The sequence below is a fragment of the Eretmochelys imbricata genome, chromosome 2, assembly GCF_965152235.1.
Source record: "Eretmochelys imbricata isolate rEreImb1 chromosome 2, rEreImb1.hap1, whole genome shotgun sequence".
Lineage (NCBI taxonomy): Eukaryota > Metazoa > Chordata > Testudines > Cheloniidae > Eretmochelys > Eretmochelys imbricata.
In genome coordinates this window covers 202,009,918-202,036,301 of record NC_135573.1, presented here as the reverse complement: position 1 = coordinate 202,036,301, position 26,384 = coordinate 202,009,918, and the positions used below count along the sequence as shown (strand labels likewise).

The 26,384-nt window shown below is 43.1% G+C and overlaps 1 protein-coding gene across 1 annotated transcript in view; it reads left to right on the top strand.

The window, feature by feature from the left end:
- The window catches only part of KCNH8 (potassium voltage-gated channel subfamily H member 8), a 369,341-nt gene that overhangs the window by 290,457 nt on the left and 52,500 nt on the right, over positions 1 to 26,384 (top strand). The window contains exons 9-11 of the mRNA XM_077809313.1: positions 9,535 to 9,734; positions 11,861 to 12,110; positions 15,711 to 15,925. Coding sequence (XP_077665439.1) covers positions 9,535 to 9,734; positions 11,861 to 12,110; positions 15,711 to 15,925 — 665 coding nt within the window. The remainder of the gene's footprint in view (positions 1 to 9,534; positions 9,735 to 11,860; positions 12,111 to 15,710; positions 15,926 to 26,384) is intronic.

Below are 26,384 nucleotides of genomic sequence, written 5' to 3'. Positions count from 1 at the left end.
GACAATTCACTCCCGTGGAATAAGATGTGGTGAATGCCTCTATTGCCATGGATGCCCCTGAATGGACTGTCGGTTCTGGTGCAGGAGAACCAGCCCAGTGTGGTGGGATCACATTGTTTTAGAAACCTGGGAGGACCAGCAGTGATTTCAGAACTTCGAATGAGAAAACAGACCTCCATGGAGCTGTGTGAGGATCTTGCACCAACCCTCCAGTGCCAGAACACTCGATTCAGGAAAGCCATACCAGTGCAGCAGTGGGTATTGCCCTGTGGAAGCTGGCAACACCAGACACCTATAAGTCCCCTGCAAACCACTTTGGGGATGGAAAGTCCATTGTTGGGGTCATGGTTTTGCAGATTTGTGAGGCAACTAACACTGTAATCTACCTACGGAAGGTTGCCATAAGAAGAGTTCCAGAAATAGCTGGATTTGAGAGAATGGGGTTTCCAAACTCTGCCAAATGGGCCATTGGCGGTATCCATATTCCAAAAGGGGCGCATGAGTATATGAACCCAAAAGGTTACTCTTCATTTGTTCTTCAAAGCTTAGTGGACAACAGAAGCAGATACAAATGTGGGAAACCCTGGAAAAGTATATGATGCCAGGATGCTGTGGAGATTGGGAATTGTACGTGAAGAGGAAAGAAGGGACTTTATTTCCAAGAAATGGTATGGCTGTCTATGGTGTGTCTGTGCTTTGAGGCTGGCAGACCAGATGCCAGCTCATGTCAAGGCCCCAGGTCTCACTGAACACTAACAAATGCATAGCTAAAAAACAGTCTTGCTTACTTGTGTGTTAGTGTTATCAAAATAAATATTAGATGTTAAATTGATAAGAATGTGTTTAGTGTTTTATAAAATGCTTGTGGGATGCTGCATGTATTGTTCTCACTTAGCTATCCCCCATATTATACATAGCAAGCATTTGTATTGTAAACCTCTGTGACTGTGACTCGTCAAACAGAAATAAGCCTTGTATAATGCAAATGATGGTCTCTGACAAGAAGTTATTAAATCATGTTCATTACATGCAAATGAACTGTTATGTGAGATTAAGGATCAAATGCTCTTAAGTGCATTCCCTCCCACCCCCACCCCTCGATGAAGAAGGGACCTGCATGGAAACTGTTGCTATCAGCTTGATTTCTGAGGGAAGAAGATACAAAAATGCCTCACAAGAAAAATTATCATCTTTTTGCTGTTTGAACTTTCACAGAGACAAAGACACTAAACTAAAGGAGAGAATCCCCAGGGTCAGTCCAGGTCTGCCCTGAAAGACCTTTTGAATGGACAGATTACTATATCTCTGTCATCTTTAGGAGTCATAAATGGCAACTCATTTGTGTATATATGTTTTCCTGTTTTAACCTGTAAATAACTCTTGTTTCTTTTGCCTAGTTAATAAACCTTTAGATAGTTTATGACAAGTATTGTATTTGGTGTAAGATCTAGGGTACCAATTGACCTAGGGTAATTGACTGGTCTATTGGGACTGGAAGCAACCTGAATATATATATTCCACCAGTTTGGGGTGTCTACCCTGTTTTTAACAGTCTGCCCTGAGGTAGTTTTTAACAGTCTGCCCTGCATTCACAGTCACGAGCCGCTGCAGACAGCATAACATGTGCCAACTGTTATACTGGGGGGACACTGCATACCTGCTTCTAACTTGATTCATGAAATTATACCATGCCATCAGTGATTCTGGAAAAAGGGAAATCAGTTACAAACTCAGTAGCTGCAGAGTGATCATGGAGTGCACGTTTGAGAGGCTGAAATCTCATTGGTGCTATACACCTGTCTGGAGGCCAATATGGTGAACATTGTTGATAAAACTGTCACCCGTTGCACACGCCATAACATTTGTGAGGGTAAAGAGAAGTGCTTCCATCCTGAGTATGCTCAGGAAAAGTCTGCTTTACCGACTGTGTACAAGCAGCTGGATCCCACCCACATGCACACTGGTCCTGTTTCCCAGCAGATGAGGAAAATTAGGGATGCCATGTGTGCACATACCTTGGAACAGGAGGCACAGGATGACATCTGCTTTTGCTGAAGGACACCTTCACACCCAGTGCAGTTGTTGGAAAAGCATAGGGGGGAATAGTGGCACATACTTGTGGGGCTGCATATCTTTGTGAGGGTTTGTTCCCCTACAGTCAAAGATCATTAGTCATTTGTTCCTGTGACAATTCACACATTACAAACCATTATAACAGCAGTGTGATGGGGTGTTCGCCCCACACTGGCAGGGACAAGATTAATAAAGCCCTAAGGAGGCTGGCCAAGAAGGAGCCAATAGGAGAGACACAGCACAGAGCAGCCAATCAGGCCCAGTGGACTCACTGAAAAGGAGCTATGGGGCCAGTCAGTCACTGCTGGGAGCTTGAGGAGATAAGAGTGTATCCCAAATAGGCTGCAACCCTGTAGCACCTTGGACAGTGCAGGCCAGGGACCTGGGGAGTAAAGATGGAGCTCTGTTTGTTGAGATTGAGTAGGGGAAGTGGCCCAGAGAAATGCAGTGGTAGTCGAGACAAAGGAATGCAGTAGGTGACTGTGGTTTAGGGGTTCCCAGGTCTGGGATCTGGAGCAGTGGGTGGTCCCTGGTTCCCCACCACACACACTCACCCTGGGGGAAGTGGCTGGACAGTTGGACTGCAGTACTATCCCCCAGAAGGATGAGAAGGCCAGAGGGCTGTGTTGTGAAGCAGATGCCTTGCAGTGATGTGGGTCCGAGAGCAGATGTGACAGCGGGCAAGCCACCATCAGGAGAGGGCATACCGACCTGCAGAGCTAATCCCCAGGACAGCCAGCAGGAGGCGCCACTGTGATGAGTCACGCCCTGTCATAGTCACCTCCACTGGTTTTCACCTTAGGGTATGTCTACACTATAGAATTATGTCGACCTAAATTACATTGATGTACAGCCACCACAGTAATTAAATCACTTTTGCATGTCCACACTATTCTCCTTGTGTCAGTGGTGTACATCTTCACCAGGAGCACTTGCACCGATTTAATTGTCAGTGTGGGGCATTGTGGCATGGCTTCTGAAAGGCAGCAATATTTGATCTAAACAATGCAGTGTCTATACTGACACTTGTGTCAACCTAACTACATCGAAATTGACTCTACACCTCTTGTGGAGATGGAGTTAAGTCAGTGTAGTGTGCAAGTTACATTGACGGGAGAGACATTTTAGCATAGATGCTTGCAGAGTTAGGTCGATTTAAGCTGCCTTACCTTGACCTAACTCTGTACCATAGACCAGGCCTGAGCATTTGGTTTGTGCTGTAGAGGGTGGCTGCTGAGTTGTAATGCTTCTGAATTCACTATTCACACTTGTTTACAAACCTCTGTTTGGAGCCGTGAATCTCTCTTAATGACCTCATTAACATTTGCTTTGTGGGTGTGCAAGCATTCTTTTTTCCTTTAACCATTCTTTGTCAGCATTGCTACCTGCATATAGCAGTTGTTTATGGAGCTACTAAGGTTAAAAATGCTCAAGGCTGGGGGGAGGTGGTCAGAGAAGAGGTCATTTAAGCATTGGGTAATGGCAGATGCTTGAGTTGTGTTTTGATTTTCTGCATGTGAACCAAGCCCTAAAGACATTTATCTATCCATTTTCTGTGTTGTGAGTTCTGTTGCGTTTAGAAGAAGTAGTGCTTTCTGTAAGCACATAACACTGACGGCACTTTCCCCATTCCTCGTGTGTATCCTCAGGATTTGGATTTTTCTGAACCTGGTGGGGGGAGTGGTTGTGGCTGATGGCTCTGCACAAGTCTCCTTGCCCTCCCTTTGAAAAGAGGTAACAACAGGGAAAAGCTGTTGGTGGGGCAATTGGTGGAATCCAGGGAGTCCTACAGATTCATCTTTCCCCTCCTGGATGCTCAGGGGACCCCCTGTGAGGGGTTTCAGGAGCCAGTGGGGAGGGTATGGTCCTAGGAGTTCTGCAGGCTCCTCCTGGTTACTCAGGGAATGGGGGTTACTCAGGGAATGGGGGAAAGGGTTGGGTCCTACGCCTCGGTAGCATCCGGAGTGGTAGTCAGAGGAAGCAATGATTCAAGGACAGATGCAGTGGCCATGGAAACAGGCAGACCACAAACTCATTTGGCCACCAGTTCTATGAACCTCACCATTAGGGAATGCTCCCATCCTCTAATGCAGAGGAAGCCAACTGTGAAATCTTTTTATTTAGTTATTATTAACATTATTGTTATTATTTTTGTATTTTCTTCTCTGAAGTCCAGACCTTGACTATACCTGGACCAAGAAATGTGGATCTTGACAAAAAAAAAAATTGGTTACCCCTACCGTAATGCATGCTTCCTGTTCCATGACTCAGTTAATTAATGCAACTTCCTACAGAAGAGCCTGATCCTCCCCTGCCCTAAGGAACTCAATCTGCTCCTCAGAGTAACAGCCGTGTTAGTCTGTATTCGCAAAAAGAAAAGGAATACTTGTGGCACCTTAGAGACTAACCAATTTATTTGAGCATGAGCTTTTGTGAGCTACAGCTCACTTCATCGGATGCATCCGATGAAGTGAGCTGTAGCTCACGAAAGCTCATGCTCAAATAAATTGGTTAGTCTCTAAGGTGCCACAAGTACTCCTTTTCAATCTGCCCCTCGTTCCTCCCATCCAGGCCAATAAAGCAGTCCTCCAGCATCCTCCTCCATTTGCCTTCGATGTCTCTGGGGTGCTGCTCCTGCCTCCTAGTGCAATGGTTTTCCTCTCAGGAGTTGAAGGTCGTGCCAGTTCAAAGACAAGGATAGCATTATATTTGTTTCCTTTGGAAGATGCCAAGAAATCTCCCCAGATAACATAACTTAGCTGTAGAAAGCCACAACTTTGATACTTTTCAGCATTCCAGTAATGTGACTGTTAGACTGTCCTTGGTTCTCAGACAACTTTTGCAGCCCATAAGAATATAGCAGAGGCTCCGAATGGTAAGATACATCTTCTAATGTTTTTTTTTAAATGATAAAATTTTCATAGGATCTCAAGGAGAGGTGGGTGGCAGTTCATTTTGAGGGCTATGTTACCAGTTTGAAATTTCTTCTTTAAAGGCTGGCCAACGTTTGGAGAACATAGCAGTTTTCAAGGTAACAGAATGGAAAAGAGAGGTGGCTTTCTAGTCCTGTGGAGGAAATCCAACAGTTTATGCAAGCAAGATGTTTCTGCTAATGGTCACTCCCTACATATTGCTGAATGGATGGGCTTGGTTAACTACAAAGGTTGACCAAGCAGATTTACACTGCCATTGAACCTCAAACTCCAGCTGGAGTTTCTGCTACACCAGAAATTTGCTTAAATGCGATTAAAAGACTCAGAGGCAGTTCAACTGGAAATTCATTATATATTCAGCTAACATACAGAGGTTCCATGCAAAAGGAGATGTGAACCACAAACACTGCCCCTCCCCTGCCAGCATCACCAGAAAATCCTGCCCCTGTGCCTGCCTAACAACAAAGACATGAACAGGGAAAGAGAGCGCACCTCAATCCCCTTGCTTCTCCACTGCGGAGGGACACCTCACTGTATTTATACAAGCGTCAGACTAGATCTTTCAGGGGGGAAGGACAGCTCAGTGGCTTGAGCATTGGCCTGCTAAACCCAGGGTTATGAGTTCAATCCTTAAGGCGTCCATTTAGGGATCTTGGGCAAAAATTGGGGATTGGTCCTGCTTTGAGCAGGGGGTTGGACTAGATGGCCTCCTGACATCTCTTCCAAGCTGTATATTCTATGATTCTCCCATTCCCATTTCCCTGGCTTGTGCAACATGACTCAGTGCGAGGAGAGGGCAGATGCCATAGACAGGGACGGTGAAAATTTTGTAATCTTCCAAATGTAAGGGGACTGTTCTCCTCTTTCTAAAACTCAGTGGGGGTGTTTTGGTTAGCTAGCTCCCAGTACCAAAAGAAAGGGGAAGGGTTCGATGGGAAATCAGGACCCTGAGACTGAGAGTCCCCAGGAACAATGGGAAGAGGCCAATGCTCCTAGTCAGCCTGATTGACAGGGCAGGCAGGCTAATCAGGGAGTCAAGAGGCCAGGGGGGTCCCATCCTCCATGTAACCTGGAATTGCCTGGGTCAGACAGAGTGGGGCTGACCTGAGGCGAAAGCAGGGGCTCACACTGAGCTGGGGAGCAGAGCCGTGCCAGTCAGAGGGGCCAGAAAAGCAGCTCGGGAAGCAGGTCAGTGCTGGGATTAGAGTCGCAGAAGCAGCTCACAAAGCAGACCTGTGCTAGGAGCAGAGCTGTAGCAACCAGAGCCAGAGGGGCCAGAGAGACAGCCCAGGGAGCTGGGGGCAGAGCAGCAGCAGCAGCCGTGCTGAGGCAGAGTGGTAGAGCCGGAGCTGAGGCTGAAGCAGTCCAGAGCCGAGTGCGGTGAGCAGCTGGGGAGAGCGAGGGGGACCCTGGGCCACGGGCCCAGTGCAGTGAGATGCCTCCAGCCAAGAGGCCCTGCAGGCTATTACTTGGAGTGGGATTGTAACCCCGACGGGGCGGGGGCGACACTGGGAAAAAGGGTCCTGCCACGTAGAGCCTGAGAGCGTGTGGCCCCTTCCAGAGCAAGTGTCCGACTCGCAGCATTCCTGCAGCACACCCAGGGCCTGAGAAGGGGCCTGAAATTTGTGAGGAACAGACTGAACTTCCCTTACAGTCCAGAGACACTGGTTGTGATGTCCCCATGCCACAGAGCAGGGTGACATGTTTCCCTTTAATCTTTCCCATTTTTTCCTTATTATTTTAAATCGATTGCTGTTTGAGAAATTGTATTTGCTTTGAACTGTATGTAATGATCAGTGGGTCAGGGAAGCATCCAGTGCAGAGAGAGTACCCCAGAGTGGGGACACCCTCGCCCCTGTCCGAAGTTACCACAACAAGGTTGGGGGTCAAGTCCCCCAGGAATCCTGGGCCCAGCCTTGCTGGGGTTACGAGGACTCTGCGACACAGGAGTGTGGAAGGGGAGTCCTTGAGGTCAGGCAGGCCTCCGGGTAAAGGAAGTGGGAGCGAGGCCTCAGATCCTTTCGCTAGCCCACTTCACCGGGGTAGTGTATAAGCCAGGAAATTTCCCCATAATAGCGGGACCATTCCCCTGCTTACACAAAGAAGAAAGGGCTACTGTGATTACTTTTTCCACAGATAGCCGGAATGTTCCCTTCCTGGACCTAACACTTTCTCTACCACCAGTCCTCTGTTCCACACAGCTCCTGTTTCTAAGGGAAAGATAAGATCAGGCGGAGAGAGGTGATAAAAACACTAAAACAGTTATCTTCCAAGGGATGAAAGACAGCTGTTACTAACTTCAGACAAACAACTATAGGTTTTCTACAGTTGTTGTCACATCCCCAACCAGGACCTTTATAAACCGCCCCCTCCCTTCTCCTGGTCTGCATCCTTAGGACCATCGCTGCCTGTGTGCCGGCCAAGAAATGCACAGACAACGGGTACAATGATTTTTCTTTAATAATCTGGTTTTTTTTTCAGATATAGCTTCTGTCAAATGTACAATAGTGGTTTATCGGAAATCAGTAAAACCAGTTATTTGTAGATTTTCCATGCTTGAGAACCATGTAAGTGTCAAAGCAGAGTGGGGGCCAGGCTTAAAATCAGGAATTTAGCACCAGAGCAAGAGGAGATATTGATGGGGAGGACTCGTTACTTGTCAGCCTTGGGTTCTGGTTCCTGCTGCAGCTCGAGGCCTTCCTCAGAATCATTGCCGGGGGGGGCCTTCCTTAATTGGCTACTCCCGGTAGAGGTGCAAAACCACATGCACCTCATCCTCTGGTTCTTCCAGAGCATTCTCTGTGTTCCCTGCTGCCTCCTCACCCTGGCCTCCTGTTGAATGATAAGGCTGATGGAGTTGAGGAGGGGGTCTTGAGCCACTGAAGCTTTGTACTGGGAACCCTTGACAACGCCTGGGCCAGTTTGTTGTAGAAAGAGCATGTACAAGTCCATCTGGAGCAATTACTGGAGGAGTTTGCCTTTTTGTACAGGATCCTTAAGTGTTTGATGCATTCCCGTTACTAGGACAGAGCCCGCTCAATGCCCACCTGCTCCAGCCTCTTTGAAACTTAACCAATAAAGTTGTATGTTCCTACTGCTCCAGGAAGTCATGGAGGATGGTGTACTCTGACCACACATTGGTCAGCATGCAGGTGTGGTTGGCAGGGTAGGCAGCTGCTCTCAGAGCAGGATCCATATTCACTTATACTGGTCAAAACAGTGCAGCTGAAAGCTGTTCTGATGTGGTCAGTGCGGCTCACTATTACCCAAGAAAATGGGGGGACTGGGATCTTTGTAGTTTGGGTAAAGGTGAGGACTAAAAGAGTTCAGTGCATTGTGGGAATGGGGGTGGAGGATTACTGAAACTGGAGACCTAGTACATGCCCCTTACTCCTGACCACAGCGCAGACTGGCATGGATATGAGGCCATGCCACAGCCTGAAGTGTGTACTTTACCCACACCCCACAGGCATGGTAGCTTATTCATCCTCCACTTGCCTTCAGACATGTGGTTCTGAAGTTTAGATATGAACAATACGGAGGTTATTGCACAACCATGTGCATGGACATGTGTAGACATAGCTAGAATGGCCTACTGATAAAACTCAATGACTGTGTTGAGAGCATGCCTGGTAAACAAGAGAAGTGTGGGACCAGAAATCAATGAGCCAAAAAGTGGTGTGTTGGAAATTAGACCTAACTGGTGGACAACATAATGAGGAGCTGGTCAGTCCATTTTGAGGTCCTTAAAGAATGAGAAAAATTGGCTACTGACGTCAGCTTCACCATCATGTCTGCTACTTCCACCATCTCCTGGGACCCCAAACCTTCTTTGTCCTAGTCTTGCGAGATGTCCCAGCCAGAGAGGGACCCAGATGACATTGCCACCTCCACCAGCTCCAGTTGAATCACGAACACCACAGGCGTTCGCACCAAAGATTTCACACCAAGTAGCTACACAAGGGAAGTGCCAAAAAGAGGATAGATACAAAGAAATTTGGTCACCCTTTTAAATCATACTCAGAGTAGAAGGGCTCCCCACCCAGCAAGCCAGAGTCTTTAGCCCACGTTCTTTTAATATTAATGTGATCCTGATTAAGTAATGTACAATGTAATATGGTAATATTTTATTGCAACTTTGCCTTAATAGAAAGTTTCTAAATGGCTTTCAAAACAAATTTATTTCCTGAGTTTGGTTTTAATCTCTAGTCAGATAACAGCACATGTCAGCATTCATTCTGACATAATTTTATATTTTTTTTTGTACAAAAGTTCTGATATGCCATGTCTATCTCCTCTCTGGTTTGGTTAACGTGCCATCAGAGTAGCCATATTTACTGAAGAGTTTTATTATTGAAGTGCTGCTCTATATTTCAGAAGGTGTTGCGTTCTCTAAAACTTCATTTTGCCTATTTATAAGTGAAAGTTTGGATTCTGGGGAAATTATCATAATATTTTCTATATTGTATTTTAACCATAATCTGCAAAGTCACTGCATCCCGTTGTACATAATTTCTGTTCTCCCCAGCTTTGATGCATGCCTTGGTGTTCGGAAATGTGACTGCTATAATTCAGAGGATGTACTCCAGATGGTCCCTTTATCACACAAGAACCAAGGATCTAAAGGACTTTATACGGGTCCATCACCTGCCACAGCAGTTAAAGCAGAGGATGCTTGAATATTTCCAAACCACCTGGTCTGTCAATAATGGAATCGATTCCAATGAGGTAATAATCAAAGAGTGGCTTTCATTGGTTTCTTAGATTTGTTCTAATTGTTTTTTTTTTTGTGAAGATGGTTTTATTCTGAAATTTTATGTGAAGTCACACATCGGAAAGAATGTGTATAAGGAATAAAGTTGAGTTTGTTATCCCAGAGGGAATATGTAGGTTGTTTAACTATCTGTTTGGGAATATCAGACTCCCTGAAACTACAAATTCAAATTTCAGCAGGGCCACCTATGCCCACCATTATTTGGAAGCATTGAAGTACCATTCAGCAGGGGTCTTTTTGATGATGCCCTGAAACAGAGGTGTTTCTGTCCTGCACCAAATGTTAAAGTATCCATGGCACTTTTCCTAAGAGTAGGGATTTCTTCCCTGTTCTTGCCCAGAATTACTACTTCCTTCATCATTACCCTCTCTTCACTGTTTGCAACCTTTTGTACATAGGTGTCTGCATTTCATGGATGTTGTCTGTACAGAGGTTATGAAACATGGTTGGATCCTTTAGGCTGAAAGGAACTATTTGAATCTAAAATATACTTATTACTACTTACATATTTTTGAATGTTAACTAATTACTGAAGAAGAGTAATATGAGTGTGAAAGTTAGAGAGAGAATTCTGGTGGTTTCTTTAAATATGACTTAACTAAATTGTTTATTATTTTACTCCATAGGATATAATGACTTTCCTTGGCCTAATGCTTGTTTGAACAAACCATTCCTGTTGGACATTTCATTGTCATTAGAACATGTGTCCTTACAAAACTCAATAGCCTCCAAAAACAATATAGAAATAAATGTGAAGATTTTGGTTTCAGAACATTCCTTATGAAGTTTTCTTCAAAACACAAGGGGTGGGATTTTCACCAGTGCTGAGTGACTTAGGTAAATACTGGGAGATTTTCAGAGGAACAAATGCTAGTTACTTCTTCCTATTGACTTTCAAAAAGTTACTTTAGCACTTTTTCGAAGTCTCTTCATTCCCTCCCCTCCCCCCACCCACAAAAAAAATATCTTGTGGTACGTTGGTAGAAGAAAGGAGAACATTTCATCAATTTTTATGCCACCCCTATATGAAAAAAAACATCTGAGCAGAAACATGTACTAATTAATTTTCCTCTGCTACACTAGATCTGTTGAGAAACTGATGTAAGTGACGACAGAACCAGACTCAAAACTACAGTGGGAGCTTGCCTGAATTAGGACTGAGGAAAAACTAGGAAGAAGTATCCACCCTTTGTCTTCACCAGGGTTTTGCACCTCATTCCACCTCATCACTATCCCCCTTTCCACCAAACGCCCAATATAACATCATAGAGGGAACTCTGCAAGGGGGAACCTTATGGAAGTTTGATCCCTCATAACCACTGCCATGGGTTTTACCACAGAAGTGGGCAATATAGGCCTGAATAAGGGTTAATTAAGGATCTCAGGATCTGGACCACAGTAACACTTTTTGCAGTTAGGGTTCCTTGGGCTGGGTGGGTGTGATATTCAGGGTAAAAATCCATGATTAAAACAGCAAACACAGTTTAAATGGAAATACATTAATCGACCTTTCCCTTCCTTTGCAGCTATGATTTGCAGCTTCCTATTTAAAATGCCTATCTCCCATTCACACGATACATGATATGAACATTTTAAGAGGACTCTATTGCAGCTCAACAAAATTATCCCTTTTTTCTGCTAATGCCATATAGGCCTGGCATGAATTATTTGTTGTTTTATTTCTAGTTGGAGTCATTGTGCCTGGCATTGTTGCCACGAAGAACACACAAGCTCTACAAAATAGCCAATTTTCTTCTATCAAAAAGCTGCAAGAATTGTGTGTGGGTTTTGTGCAAAAGATAAACTTGTAGTACAAATATATTTTTAATTACCAAAAAAGCCCTTGATATATTATAAATTATCCCTGAAATCAATGGGTGTAAAGACTCAGTGAGAGCTAACTAAGGACTGCAAGATTTGGCCCTCCATAATGTGTATTTTACTTTAAACATATATACATAAGAGAAAACCTAAGAATAAAGGCTTTGTGTATATTGCCAGTAACTCAGATCATTTATGCAAAAAGGTAAAATAAATTATTTTACACTTAACATCAATCTCATTTTCCCTTTTTGGACAGCTTTTAAAAGACTTTCCAGATGAGCTGCGCTCAGACATCACCATGCACTTGAACAAGGAGATTCTGCAGCTGTCCCTTTTTGAGTGTGCCAGCCGTGGTTGCCTCAGGTCTCTGTCTCTGCATATCAAAACCTCCTTTTGTGCTCCTGGGGAGTACCTCCTCCGGCAGGGAGATGCCTTGCAGGCTATCTATTTTGTGTGCTCAGGTTCCATGGAAGTACTGAAAGATAGCATGGTGCTGGCAATTCTTGGTAGGTTGATGTTTAACATCTTCAAAGAAAATGAATGGTCCTCTAATGCAGACAATACTGTAAAGGTAAATGTTAACAAAGATAAACAATCATCTCCAGATAACACTTAGACCACTGCTAACTGATAAATGAGTGTGTCCTAGCAATATTGATGAGAGATGAGGCAAAACCAGGTCCCTAGATCTGCTGTACATGCAACACAAATATCCCTAAGGTTTTCATTCTGAGTTAGATACAAGACTAGAAGGAACCTATTTTTGGTTCAGAAGAGGCCCAAGTCGCATGAGTGGTGATCTTACAATAATTCATTATTCGAGGCAAAAATCTCAAGAAAATAGCTCTCAAGATGTTGGCGCCATTAAATCTAATCCCAACCCACAGGCATAATTCAGCTTTAAACCCAAACCTAAAGTCATGGCCTAACCCTAACCCAAATCAATGTAGCACTATATATCCTGATCCATCTCTAGTAAGGCTATAGAGTTAAAAACAGTCTTATTTTTTAAGCTTATCTTTGCTATCAGCTTTCAAGGGAGCTAATAGCTAGAGCAGAGAGTGGAAATAGGTTCTATTATGGGATCAGCCACTGGTTTGCTGTATGTTCATGGACAAGTCACCTGTTAACTTCCCCATGTCTCAAGTAATTACAGTAATAGGGCCCAATCCAATACCCATTAAAGTCAATGAAAAGACTCCCATTGACTCGTGTGGATTTTGGATCAGACCCATCAGACTTATATAGTTCAGTGTTTGTAAAGCACTTTGATATCTCCAGATGAAAAGTGCTATAAGTGCAAAGTATTATTTAATGTGAGTTGTTAAACCTCTTTTGTAATTTCAGAATGTATTTAGAATGTAAGTGTCACAGCCTTGAATAGTCATACAATATAGAGACAAAACAAATATTTACTTTCTGCTTTACTTCCTATTTTTGTAGGCCTGTGTTAGACCCTTGACATTACTGATCTCTAGTCTTTATAATTGAATTTCCTTTATTTTTTTTATTATTGTATATTTAGGGGTTAGTTTTTTTAAGAAAATAACTATAATACATCTTTTGTTTGTTTTATAACCCTTTAATTCCATTAAATTGACAATCCAAGCCACTCCAGACCATTACTCATTTGTAATTAGGAAGTTTAAAAATGGCTAGCATTTATTGGATCAGCTAAACCAATGCTATAAAATAGGGTGTAGAGAAATGATAAGGTTAAATATAACAAAAGGTCAGGAGTTGCCCAGAGTGGAATTAAGGTTTCATTAATGCTTCCGTTCTTAGGAATTTCTGAAAACGTTAATCAAAACATTGCACAATAGAGACAACAACAAAGGATTAGAGGATTTCTGCATGAAATTAATGAAATCATAATTAGAAAACAGAGTTATAACAGTGTGGATTAAAGTTTTATCACAGTGAATGGGAACTTCCTCAATTAAGTCTGATTAACACTTATAGCAGATGTATATACATCAAACCTATACTGCCCTCATGAGACTATACTGTCAATGTGAAGTAATCCAGGAGATAAATTCATCATTAAAACAGTGGATTATTGTCTGGTCTAATTTATAAATTATGGCCTATAATTTTATAATTTATATTCTACTTGTAATTCCAATAGAGTGGTCTTTGAGTTTGTTGATATGTTTTCATTAGCAATACAGTACAATACAGCTAATACAACATTAGATAATTTAATACAATATAGCTATTTATTTTGGTTCCGCTTGATATAATCAGTTTGATTTATAGTTTGAATATGGGGTCTTTAAGTAAAGAAATATATTTTAATGCTGAAAGGACATGCTATATAAATATACATATTCGATTTATGTTTTAAAAGGTTAGCCAGAAATGTTTGGGGAATCATTCCATCAACCAAATGAATTTGTGAATAAGGCTGCAATGACAGAGAGATACTATCAAACAGATGTCTCCACATAAATCCACACAAGCAATTCTGTTCTCCAATCAGAAAAGAGAAGAGCTGCTTAGACTGACTTACATGATGACATCTGTTTAAATGGCAAATGTTGGTGTACCCTGCACTTGCTCATTTTATTTTTGTGATAGTTGTGTCTTCCGCATTCTATCTACAATGTTTACTCTTTAAGGTTTCACTTGAAAAGGAATATACGGTAATCTTGTAACATAAATTGTATTTTTTTCCCAGCTGGTATTATTGAATTTAAAAGTCCTAAACTTTGAGATCTAGTCCAGATGGTTTACAGATTCATCATAGTAAATGTTCACACACCTGAGGAATTTCTGATTAGTATATTTGAAAGCAGTTTTGGTAAATTCAGAATAGCTTTTTAACTAGCGTCCTTGTTTATATATACTGGGACAACCTTGCCTGCCCTCTCAGGAATATAATCAGGAAAATCTAGTCTAAAAAGCTGGTGATATCAGTCACAAAGTCAACATATCATTTTGCTTAGTTTTATATTGCTTTTGATTGAGTTGCCATTAGAACATAATGCAGTGAAATCATAGCAAAATATTTGTGTTGGTGTGGTGTTGTATCTTCTATTATGTTTACCATTCGGATCATAAACACAATTGGTCCTGATTACCATTTACACTAAGGGCACTTTACTCCATTCTTAAAATACATTTAGGTTCCTTTTATGCTGTCAGAGCAGAGTAATGTAATCTTATGTAAATGTGGATCAGTCCCTACTGGGTTTACTGTAGGAACTTGTGAAAACAGAATGTTGTAACATCTCGATCTTTATAGCAAATATGCAGGAGCAATAGAAAGCAAAACTGATCTGCTTTAAGCAACTTCTGGTTGGGGGTTGTTGTTTTTTTAAACTCTTTTAAGTTAAGCATTCCAGTGCAATATCCATTTGGAATTACCAACTAAATGGAATTTCATATTTGAAATACTGTCTTTTACTTATATGTACAAATATTTCTGAACATTTCACCATAAAATTTCCATGCTCTCAGGATCAGTTGTGCCCTTTAATATGTGTGTGACTCAAAGGCAGTTGTGCCTATATCTGAAGGTATAATGGCTTGAGAATCAATTCGTTTTTTTTATTGACAGTCAGGAATTTTGTTCAACTAAATTCCTTGTTTTGCAACAGTACACTGGTAAGGTATACAATGACACATAGTACATTGCAAATCATTCACCAGGCAAATTCTAAGTAAAAAAAAATTACTTAAAAGAGCCCCTTCCTTTTTGATTATAAATACCTTTGTCAATTTTCCTCCTTTCTGACAGAGGGTCTATGCATGAGCCTCTACTTTTGCAGACACAAAATTGCACCTGTCACTAATTGCTGGTGCAAACACTTATATTTGTATAGCTAATTACTATATTGCTCCCTTCAAGAAGGTAGTTACACATCTGGAGATTAGCATTTGTACCTTCCACCAATTGTAGATGCAGATGTAATATTGCACCTGCAAAAATCGAGAAAGCTTTTAAATATCAGATCATGGATGTCTTTAAAATGTTAGGAATGAAATTGTGTAGTAGCAGCAGCAGGCTTTTAAGTTTTAGCAGTTAATGTTAAATGGCCCTCTGTTTCAACAGAAGAGTCAAGTATTTATTCTTTTGAAATAACTTGCATATTTTCCTTTAGGTAAAGGAGATTTAATTGGAGCAAACCTCTCAATTAAGGACCAAGTTATTAAAACAAATGCAGATGTTAAAGCTCTAACCTACTGTGATCTCCAATGCATTATCCTCAAAGGACTCTTTGAAGTGCTCGATCTTTACCCGGAGTATGCTCACAAATTTGTAGAAGACATTCAGCATGATCTCACATACAATCTGCGAGAAGGCCATGAAAGTGATGTAAGTATCGTTAAGCTATCTGCAGTGTTGGTTAGCTTTAAAGATGATTCTCGTACTTAGGTGGTTTAGATTATTACAGTAAAATAAGGGTTTATTGTTCATTTTAAAATGACTACTCGTTATGCTTGACGTGATAATTCAGTCATTAACCACATGAATTATTGATTGGGTAATCCCAACATGACCTCTTTTCCTCACTTGTCTTTGTGAAAACATTATTTATGAATGATTCCTTTTGAGTGGATTTTGTCCTCTTCTGCTTACATTTAACACTTATTTGCTATCGTATAAAATATGTATCCAAAGATGTACTCGAGTTACAGCTCCTATAGATCCTGAAATGCCAGGTTAATGAACATTAAATTCATAGCTCACTGAATTCTCCATTTCACATTTAAAAATTTTCAGTGCTACCCAGGCTTGAAATGAGCTCTTATGTGAACGACTATTTTTCAAAGCAGTGCAAATAAATATATTTTGCTGTTTAATCCAGGACTTCATAGGTATGTGACTATGCAGAAAATCAGTATGTTGTACAACCTGTGCTTGCAAGGAAGAAGCTTAGGACATTGCTAGGGACCACAAAATGGATTGACCAAAACCCTTTATAGTTTGCTACACAATTTCAGTTATACTAACAGTTTAATAATTAAAACATTTGGAGACAACTCACCTTTTGTGGTTCAACATATAAGTGTATAAAATCTCCTAGGTAAGAGGAAGTGTTTATCTGAGTCTAAATAACCACAAAACCAAGTACACTCGGTAGAAAATAGTGATGGACAACGTTCAAGAGATTCAAAGGTTTCGTTCACTTAAGCGTTCATAAAGTTAGGTGTTTATCTGAATTTCTCTGATTTTGTGAGGCTTCACAGTGACTCCATAGAATGAAGCCTGAGGTAACCTAAAGCACGTGACTCAGGATCAGGAGATCTGGGCCTTAGTCCAAATATTTCCATAGATATCTGCATGAACTATACTATGTGGACAAACAGACTCATCCACCCAATCCCATAGCAGCTCTCAGGCATGTGGATTGTGGCAGCTATTGCACAGTACAGGGGAAGAAGGGGATGTGGCCTACTGCTCAACTATTTCATGGGGCCAGGGACCAATGGATGCACAGTGTATGGACCCAAACAGTATCATGTCCTCATCCTGCCCATATCCACTGCCTGCACAGAAAGTCCCTGTGGAGCTCAGTTCTGCAGCATGTTAGCCTGTGCATGGCATAGCCTGCGATAAGACAGCTTTATGCCCTAAAGCAAGGGAGAACTTTGGACCAGGGTTTCTCTCTATCAGTGCTGATTGTCAATGTTGTATTTTGACAATATTTAAACTTAATATCTAGGCATGCCCAAGATCTTGTGCCCTAAAATGCATTGTGCTCTCTCATCCCTGCAGCTCCTGGGAAGCCCCAGAACTCATTGTGACTAAGACAGCAACTGAGCCAGCATATTATGGCCAAATGTTTGCTGCAAATGGTAGAAGAATGTTAGCAAAGTGAAGCCAACAGGCCTCTTGAGGGTTGGGGAGGAGTTTGAGATACCATCTCAATCTAGAAAAGGGAATTGGGTTCACTTCAAGATTGTGGCTGAAATTTGGGCTTTCCTCTTTCTTGTACGGGTTCACACATCCCTATATAAAAAATATTTCACACTTTTCAGTATACTGGCAAGTTTGTAAATTATTATACATATTGTATCCATATAAACCTATTAAAGCCCTATCAAATTAGGCACAATCCATTTCTCCTTTGAGGTGATGGGGTGGTAGACAGGTTCTTCTTCCCACCCCCGTCCTCACCTGGCCCCCACTGAAAGCCAGCACACCCTCTCACCCCCTTCTGGGTGATGTGTTTTCCCTCAGTATACTCAGTAGGAGCATCCAAGAGCAGTGCTTATAGGCATGATCTCACAGCCTCAACCAATTGGTGTTTTCTGTGCTACAATGTCATTGCAAGAGTAATGCTTATGATAATGGAATTCAACGCATTGTAGGATGTATCAAGATTTCTTTTCTGTCCTTCTAAATAAATACTGTTTTCCAAGCAGGTTTAAAATGTAATGATACCTCCAGAACTTTATGGGAAATTTTAGTTTTGCAGGATTTTCTCCTTCTTTGTTTAGAGGATCCTTAATTTATTTGAACCAGTCACTTTTTTTGTTACCTTATTATTTTCTCTTTCTCTCTCTTCCCCTATGTTTTACATGATGGAAAATCTGGTACTCATAAAAACTGAGTTTGATGCTCATGAAAGTGGATTAATAGGAGTACTTAGAGCCAGGCATACTGCTGGCAAGAGTAGCCTGACTTTTCCCATGATGACTTGCCAGTGTATCTCAATCCTGACTGACAACATATGCACCATCACGAAGCACACCTGAAGAAAAGTCCACCAATTCTCTCAGATGACTGAACTTACTTTTACTTATAACTAGAATTGGGTGAATTTTTTTTTTAGCACTGTAAATTTGCCATAAATGTATTTTTTAGGAATTTGGGTTAAATTTGGCAAAGACTTTCAGCTGGGGGAAAAAAAGTCAGAAATGCCGGGTTGGGTTTGGTTTTTTTCAACATTTTCAGATAAACCGTTTTGACATATCCTTTCAAAATGACATTTTGCAAATGAAATGTCAATTTGAAACATTTGTTCAGAAAATGTCCATTTGAAACAACTTTTGAAATGTTTCGTTCACTCGAACAAATTTTTTTTTGTCATTTTGGCAAGGAAAAACCAAAACAAATTCAGTTCCAGTTTGCAAGGAACCAGGTTTTTTTTTTCTGGTTTGGCCACTGAAAAATCTGTTAGCTTGATCCCTTAGGGAATTAGACCTGTGGGGAAATCTTTCAGTCTGTACCAGGAAGCCAGGTGGGATGGATCCCAAGAGGAGGAGATGGGTGGTGGTGGTCGGGGACTCCCTCCTAAGGGGGATGGAGTCATCCATCTGCCATCCAGACCAGGAAACTCGAGAAGTGTGCTGTTTGCCTGAAGCTAGAATTCAGGATGTGATGGAGTTTCTGCTGAGACTCATCAAGCCCTTCCAAGAATGACCTGGAGCAGGTCACTGCAGACTACATGGCTCTGGGAAGAAGGATAAAGAAGTTTGAGGCGCAAGTCGTGTTCTCATCCATCCTCCCTGTTGAAGGAAAAGGTCCAGGTAGGGACCATCAAATTGTGGAGGTAAATGCGTAGTTGCACAGGTAGTGTTGGAGACCGGGCTTTGGATTCTTCAACCAGGTGATGCTGTTCCAGGAAGGAGGATTGCTAGGAAGACATGGAATCCACCTAACAAAGAGAGGGAAGAGCATCTTTGCAGGCAGGCTTGCTAACCTAGTGAGGAGGGCTTTAAACTAGTTTTGCCGGGGGATGGAGACCTAAGCCCAGAGGTAAGTGGGGAAGTGGGATACTAGGAGGAAACAGAAGGAGGAGGGTGCAACTTGGAAGGCCTCCTGATTCATACTGAGAAATTAGGGCAATCGGCTAGTTATCTTAGGTGCCTGTACAGAAACGCAGGAACAAGCAGGAAGAATTGGAGGTCCTGGCACAGTTGAGGAACTATGATGTGATTGAAATAACAGAGACTTGGTGGGGTAACTCACATGACTGGAGCACTGTCATGGATGGCTATAAACTGTTCAGGAAGGACAGGTGGGAGAGAAAAGGTGGAGGAGTTGCACTGTACGTAAGAGAGCAGTATGATTGCTCAGAGCTCCAGTATGAAACTGTTGAGTGTCTTTGGGTTAAGTTTAAAGGCGAAAGCAATGAGGGTGATATTGTGGTGGGCGTCTGCTGTAGACCACCAGACCAGGAGGATGAGGTAGACTAGGCTTTCTTCAGACAGCTAACAGAAGTTTCCAGATTACAGGCCCTGGTTCTCATGGGGGACTTCAATCACCCTGACGTCTGCTGGGAGAGCAATACAGCAGACAATCCAGGAAGTTTTTGGAGAGTGTTGGGGACAAATTCCTGGTGCAAGTGCTGGAGGAACCAACTAAGGGCCATGCTTCTCTTGGCCACCTGCTCACAAACAGGGAATAATTGGTAGGGGACATAGAAGTGGGTGGCAACCTGAGCAGCAGTGACCATGAGATGGACGAGTTCAGGATTGTGACAAAAGGAAGAAAGGAGAGCAGCAGAATACAGATCCTGGACTTCAGAAAAGCAGACTTTGAGTCCCTCAGGGAACTGATGGGCAGGATCCCCTGGGAGGCTAATATGAGGGGGAAAGGAGTCCAGGAGAGCTGGCTCTATTTTAAAGAAGCCTTATTGAGGGTGCAGGAACAAACTTTCCCGATGTGCAGAAAGAATAGCAAATATGGTAGGCAACTAGCTTAGCTTAACAGAGAAATCTTCGGTGAGCTTAAACACAAAAAGGAAACTTACAAGAAATGGAAACTTGGACAGATGGCTAGGGAGGAGTATAAAAATATTGCTTGAGTATGCAGGGGTGTAATCAGGAAGGCCAAAGGACAATCGGAGTTGCAGCTAGCAAGAGATGTGAAGGGCAACAAGAAGGGTTTCTACAGGTATGTTAGCAACCAGAAGGAGGTCAGAGAAAGTGTGGGACCCTTAGTGAATGGGGGAGGCAACCTAGTGACAAATGATGTGGAAAAAGCTGAAGTACTCAATGCTCTTTTTTGCCTCGGTCTTCACAGACAAGGTCAGTTCCCAGACTGCTGCACTGAGCAGCACAGTATGGGGAGGAGGTGAGAAGCCCTCAGTGGTGAAAGAACAGGTTAATGACTATTTAGAAAAGCTGGACATACACAAGTCTATGGAGCCGGATGCAATGCATCCGAGAGTCCTGAGGGAGTTGGCTGATGTGATTGCAGAGCCATTGGCCATTATCTTTGTAAACCCATGGTGAGGGAAGGTCCTGGATGATTGGAAAAGGGCAAATCTAGTGCCCATCTTTAAAAAAGAGAAGAAGGAGAATCTCAGCTTCACCTCAGTCCCTGGAAAAATCATGGAGCAGGTATTCAAGAAAGCATTTGGAGGAGAGGAAGGTGATCGAGAACAGTCAACGTGGATTCACCAAGGGAAAGTCATGCCTGACCAACCTGATCGCCTTCTATGATGAGATAACTGGCTCTGTGGATATGGGAAAAGTGGTGAACGTGATATACCTTGACTTTAGTAAAGCTTTTGATATGGTCTCCCACAGTATTCTTGCCAGCAAGTTAAATTAGTATGGGTTGGATGAATGGAGTGTAAGGTGATAGAAAGCTGGCCAGGTTGTCAGGCTCAACAGGTAGTGATTAATGGCTTGATGTCTAGTTGGCAGCTAGTATCAAGCGGAGTGCCCCAGGAGTTGGTTCTGGGGCCGGTTTTGTTCAACATCTTCATTAATGGATGATGGAATGGATTGCACCCTCAGCAAGATCATGGATGACACTAAGCTGGAGGAGAGGTAGCTTTGCTTCAGGGTAAGGATAGGGTCCAGAGTTACCTAGACAAATTGGAGGATTGGGCCAAAAGAAATCTGATGAGGTTCAACAAGGATAAGTGCAGAGTCCTGCACTTACGACAGAAGAATCCCATGCACTGCTACAGGCTCGGGACTGACTGGCTAAATGCCAGTTCTTCAGAAAAGAACCTGGGGATTACAGTGGACGAGAAGCTGGATATGAGTCAACAGTGTGCCCCTGTTGCCAAGAAGGCTAATGGCATATTGGGCTGCATTAGTAGGAGTGTTGCCAGTAGATGGAGGGAAGTGATTATTCCAATTTTATTTGGCACTGATGAGGCCACATCTGGAGTACTGCATCCAGTTTTGGGCCCCCCACTAGAGAAAGTATGTGGACAAATTGGAGAGAGTCCAGTGGAGGGCAACAAAAATTATTAGGGGGCTGGGGCACATGACTTACGAGGAGAGGCTGAGGGAAATGGGCTTATGTAGTCTACAGAAAAGAAGGGTGAGGAGGGATTTGATAGCAGTCTTCAACTACCTGAAGGGGGGTTACAAAGAGAATGGAGCTAGGCTGTTCTCAGTGGTGGCACATGACAGAACAAGGAGCAATGGTCTCAAGTTGTAGTAGGGGAGGTCTAGGTTGGATATTAGGAAAAATTATTTCACTAGGAGGGTGGTGAAGCACTGGAATGGATTACCTAGGGAGGTGGTGGAATCTCCATCCTTAGAGGTTTTTGACAAAGCCCTGGGTGGGATGATTTAGTTAGGGTTAGTCCTGCTTTGAGCAGGGGGTTGGACTAGATGATCTCCTGAGGTCTCTTCCAACCCTAATCTTCTATGATTCTATGGGTCTACAGAAAGTCCTAGCCAGATGCTCTTCAGTGAGGCAGAGAGAAAGTAGCATTAGGGGTAATTCTGCTTATTTAGAATTAGAAGAAAGTGACTCTCCTTGTCATGTAACAGTGATAAAAAAAATTTTGAGACAAAGCAGCACCAGTATGACCCTCTAAATGATTCATACTGCATGGAGATATTTTAATTATGCTTAAGTTTTGTGTAGTGCAATAGGTACCATGGAAAACTTCTTACCCTCTGACTGTGCACAATATGTTTGTTTAAAGGGGATCATCTAAATTTGGATCCACATCTCCTGAGATAGAAAGCTAGTGCATTAAACGAGTACCTTGAAGATTAACAGGTTGTAGATATTTTTTGGATGTAACTATGAGCTGTGATAATCAATAAGGAGTGCTGCCAGGAAACCTTTAAAATTAGCCAGGAGTAATAATTCCCAAGAAATGTTAATTTATCAGAAACTAATTTGCTTTTTAAAAAAAGGCTTGATATACTGTAAATATTTAGATAAGCAAAGTCAAACCAGTTGCAGTCTTGAATCTCATGTGGAAATTGATAAGAATGGGCAAAATATTTTTGCAACTCTGAAGATAAATCAGTCATCACTCTGACTCTGTAATAATTCTGTGCTTTCAGGAAATTATCACATTTAATAACACTTTATGCTTGCTTAGTGCTCGTGGGTGGCCCTACTAAGAAAATGATTACGCTCTACCCATTTAGCTACTTGAAATCAAAGTGTTGTTTCACTGTGTACCTAAGTAAATAAACTTTCCAGGGTTACTTTTACTCATCCAATGTTGGTCTTGCTGTCCATCTGTTTTTCTTGCACCCAACATCAGATGTAGCAAGAGAGAGCAGTTGAGAACTCCGGAGCCATCTCAGTGCACAGAGAAGAGAATTTGGTTTCAAAGACTGCCTTTAATACTCAAGGCTGAATGATGTTCTCACAGAAAATCTGAGGCTAGGGAGTACCAGTGGATTGTCCAAATGACCAGTCAGGCTTTTAACTGGCTCAATTTAGGTACCATACATCCCATCTCACTAGTGGGATACTTAAGGGCAAACCCTTGCCCTTGTACACAGCCCCATTGACTTCGGTGGGATTCCACAAAGGTATAAGCAGTTGCAGGGTTGTGGTCCAAGCAAGGAGTTTGCATGAGCGTGCCTCAATAGTGGAATGGACCAGACTACCAAGTAGTGAATATCTCTATTAGAGAAGACCAATAAACAGGAAAGATAAATTTGTCCTGTTCATGGTATTCTGTAGACTGAGTGTTCCATGTTAGGTTTGTTTGGCCATTCTCATCTTAATGGTGTATTTTTATCCCGTGTAAATCTCCTATATAATTTTAATTGTATTCTTTATCATTCCAAATTTCCCAAGCACTGCTTTTGACCCTGGCAAAGAGGGGTGTATGTGCTTCTGTTCATAAGTTTTTATCATTACAAATAGACCCAATCCAATCCTCACTTTTACACGTGAAGCCCTTTGGTGTGATTGCTGAAACTAAGGGCTGAATTTGGTCTAGTAAGTGGAGAGCAGTTTTAATGCATCTCATAACTATTTTATTGTTAATGACTCTTCACTGGTCTTGCTTTATCACATAATTCCATATATCTGCATACAACCGAAATCATGAACTAAGGGAATTATTTATTTAGTAAAACCTGCTCTATTAAATTTGGTTAAAAATGACTTTGGGCAAGATTTCCAAAAGGGACTGGTGATTTTTGGTGCCTTGGTTTCCACCTGAGACACTTTAAGTAGGTTTAATTTTCAGAGGGTGGGTGATTGGCACGTTCAGAAAACCAGGCCATTTTAAAGTCACTCTAGCCCAGGGATCAGCAGCCTTTGGCATGCGGCCTGCCAGGGTAAGCCTCTGGTGGGCCGGGCCAGTTTGTTTACCTGCCATGTCTGCAGGTTCAGCAGATCGCGGCTCCCACTGGCTCCAGGCCAATGGGGGCTGCAGGAAGTGGCACGGGCCGAGGGATGTGCTGGCCGCTGCTTCCTGCAGCCCCATTGGCCTGGGACGGTGAACCACAGCCAGTCGGAGCCGCGATCGGCCGAACCTGCAAACGCAGCAGGTAAACAAACATTCCTGGACTTCCAGCGGCTTTCCCTGGCGGGCCGCGTGCCAAAGGTTGCCGATCCCTGCTCTAGCTGGGTCATAAAAATTAAGGGAAGAGTAACCAGCTTTCTGTATACAGTGCTATAAAATCCCTCCTGGCCAGAGGCAAAACCCTTTCACCTGTAAAGGGTTAAGAAGCTAAGATAACCTTGCTGGCACCTGACCAAAATGACCAATGAGGAGACAAGACACTTTCAAATCGGAAGCGGGGGGAACAAAGGGTCTGTCTGTCTGTGTGATGCTTTTGCCAGGAACAGATCAGGAATGCAGTCTCAGAAACTCTGTTAAGTTAGGAAGTAATCTAGCTAGAAATGTGTTAGATTTCCTTTTGTTTAATGGCTGGTAAAATACTCCGTGCTGAATGGAATGTATATTCCTGTTTTTGTGTCTTTTTGTAACTTAAGGTTTTGCCTAGCGGGATTCTCTGTTTTGAATCTGCCTGCCTGTGAGATTATCTTCCATTCTAATCTTACAGAGTGTTTCTTTTATCTTTGTTTTGTTCTTCTAATAAAGTTCTGTTTTTTTAAGAATCTGATTGGGTTCTTAGGGTCCTAAGAAACCCAAGTTGGTCTGTGCTCAACTTGTTTATTCTCAAGCCTCCCAGGAAAGGGGGTGTAAGGGCTTGGGGGAATATTTTGGGGGAAGATGTCTCCGAGTGGGCTCTTTCCCTGTTCTTTGTTTAACACGCTTGGTGGTGGGAGCATAGGGTTCAAGGAAAAGGCAAAGTTTGTACCTTGGGGAAGTTTTTAACCTAAGCTGGAAGAGAAGATTGAAGGTCTGGAGCAACAGATAACGACCCTGCGTTGCATACGAGAAACGGAGGATTTTCTGGACAAAAGTCAAGATATGCTTCTACGGGCACAAAGCTGTAAAGATTTAGAGCAGGTTGCACAGCGGAGCCAAGAGGCCAGTGAAGAAGCTTGGCAACATGTGACCTCCAGAAGAAGGGGGAATGTCCGGGTTCCAGCAACGCGGACACAGGTAACTAACCGCTTTCATGTTCTCTCCACAGGTACCGTTGCGGAGAGTGGACCAGATGATATGTCTGGGGGGAGAAAGCAGAAGGAGACTCCGCTGGTTGGAAGGCATGAGATGCGCTGTCCTGAGATGGGGAGTTCCACGACCACCACTCCCAAGAGAAGGAGGCAGGTGGTGGTGGTCGGGGACTCTCTACTCCGGGGGACTGAGTCATCTATCTGCCGCCCTGACCGGGAAAACCGAGAAGTCTGCTGCTTGCCGGGGGCTAAGATTCGCAATGTGACGGAGAGACTGCCGAGACTCATCGAGCCCTCGGATCGCTACCCCTTCCTGCTTCTCCACGTGGGCACCAATGATACTGCCAAGAATGACCTTGAGCGGATCACTGCGGACTACGTGGCTCTGGGAAGAAGGATAAAGGAGTTTGAGGCGCAAGTGGTGTTCTCGTCCATCCTCCCCGTGGAAGGAAAAGGCCTGGGTAGGGACCGTCGAATCGTGGAAGTCAACGAATGGCTACGCAGGTGGTGTCGGAGAGAAGGCTTTGGATTCTTTGACAATGGGATGGTGTTCCATGAAGGAGGAGTGCTGGGCAGAGACGGGCTCCACCTTACGAAGAGAAGGAAGAGCATCTTTGCGAGCAGGCTGGCTAACCTAGTGAGGAGGGCTTTAAACTAGGTTCACCGGGGGAAGGAGACCAAAGCCCTGAGGTAAGTGGGAAAGCGGGATACCGGGAGGAAGCACAGGCAGGAATGTCTGTGAGGGGTGGGCTCCTGCCTCATACTGAGAATGAGGGGCGATCAGCAGGTTATCTCAAGTGCTTATACGAATGCACAAAGCCTTGGAAACAAGCAGGGAGAACTGGAGGTCCTGGTGACGTCAAGGAATTATGACGTGATTGGAATAACAGAGACTTGGTGGGATAACTCACATGACTGGAGTACTGTCATGGATGGTTATAAACTGTTCAGGAAGGACAGGCAGGGCAGAAAAGGTGGGGGAGTAGCACTGTATGTAAGGGAGCAGTATGACTACTCAGAGTTCCGGTACAAAACTGCAGAAAAACCTGAGTGTCTCTGGATT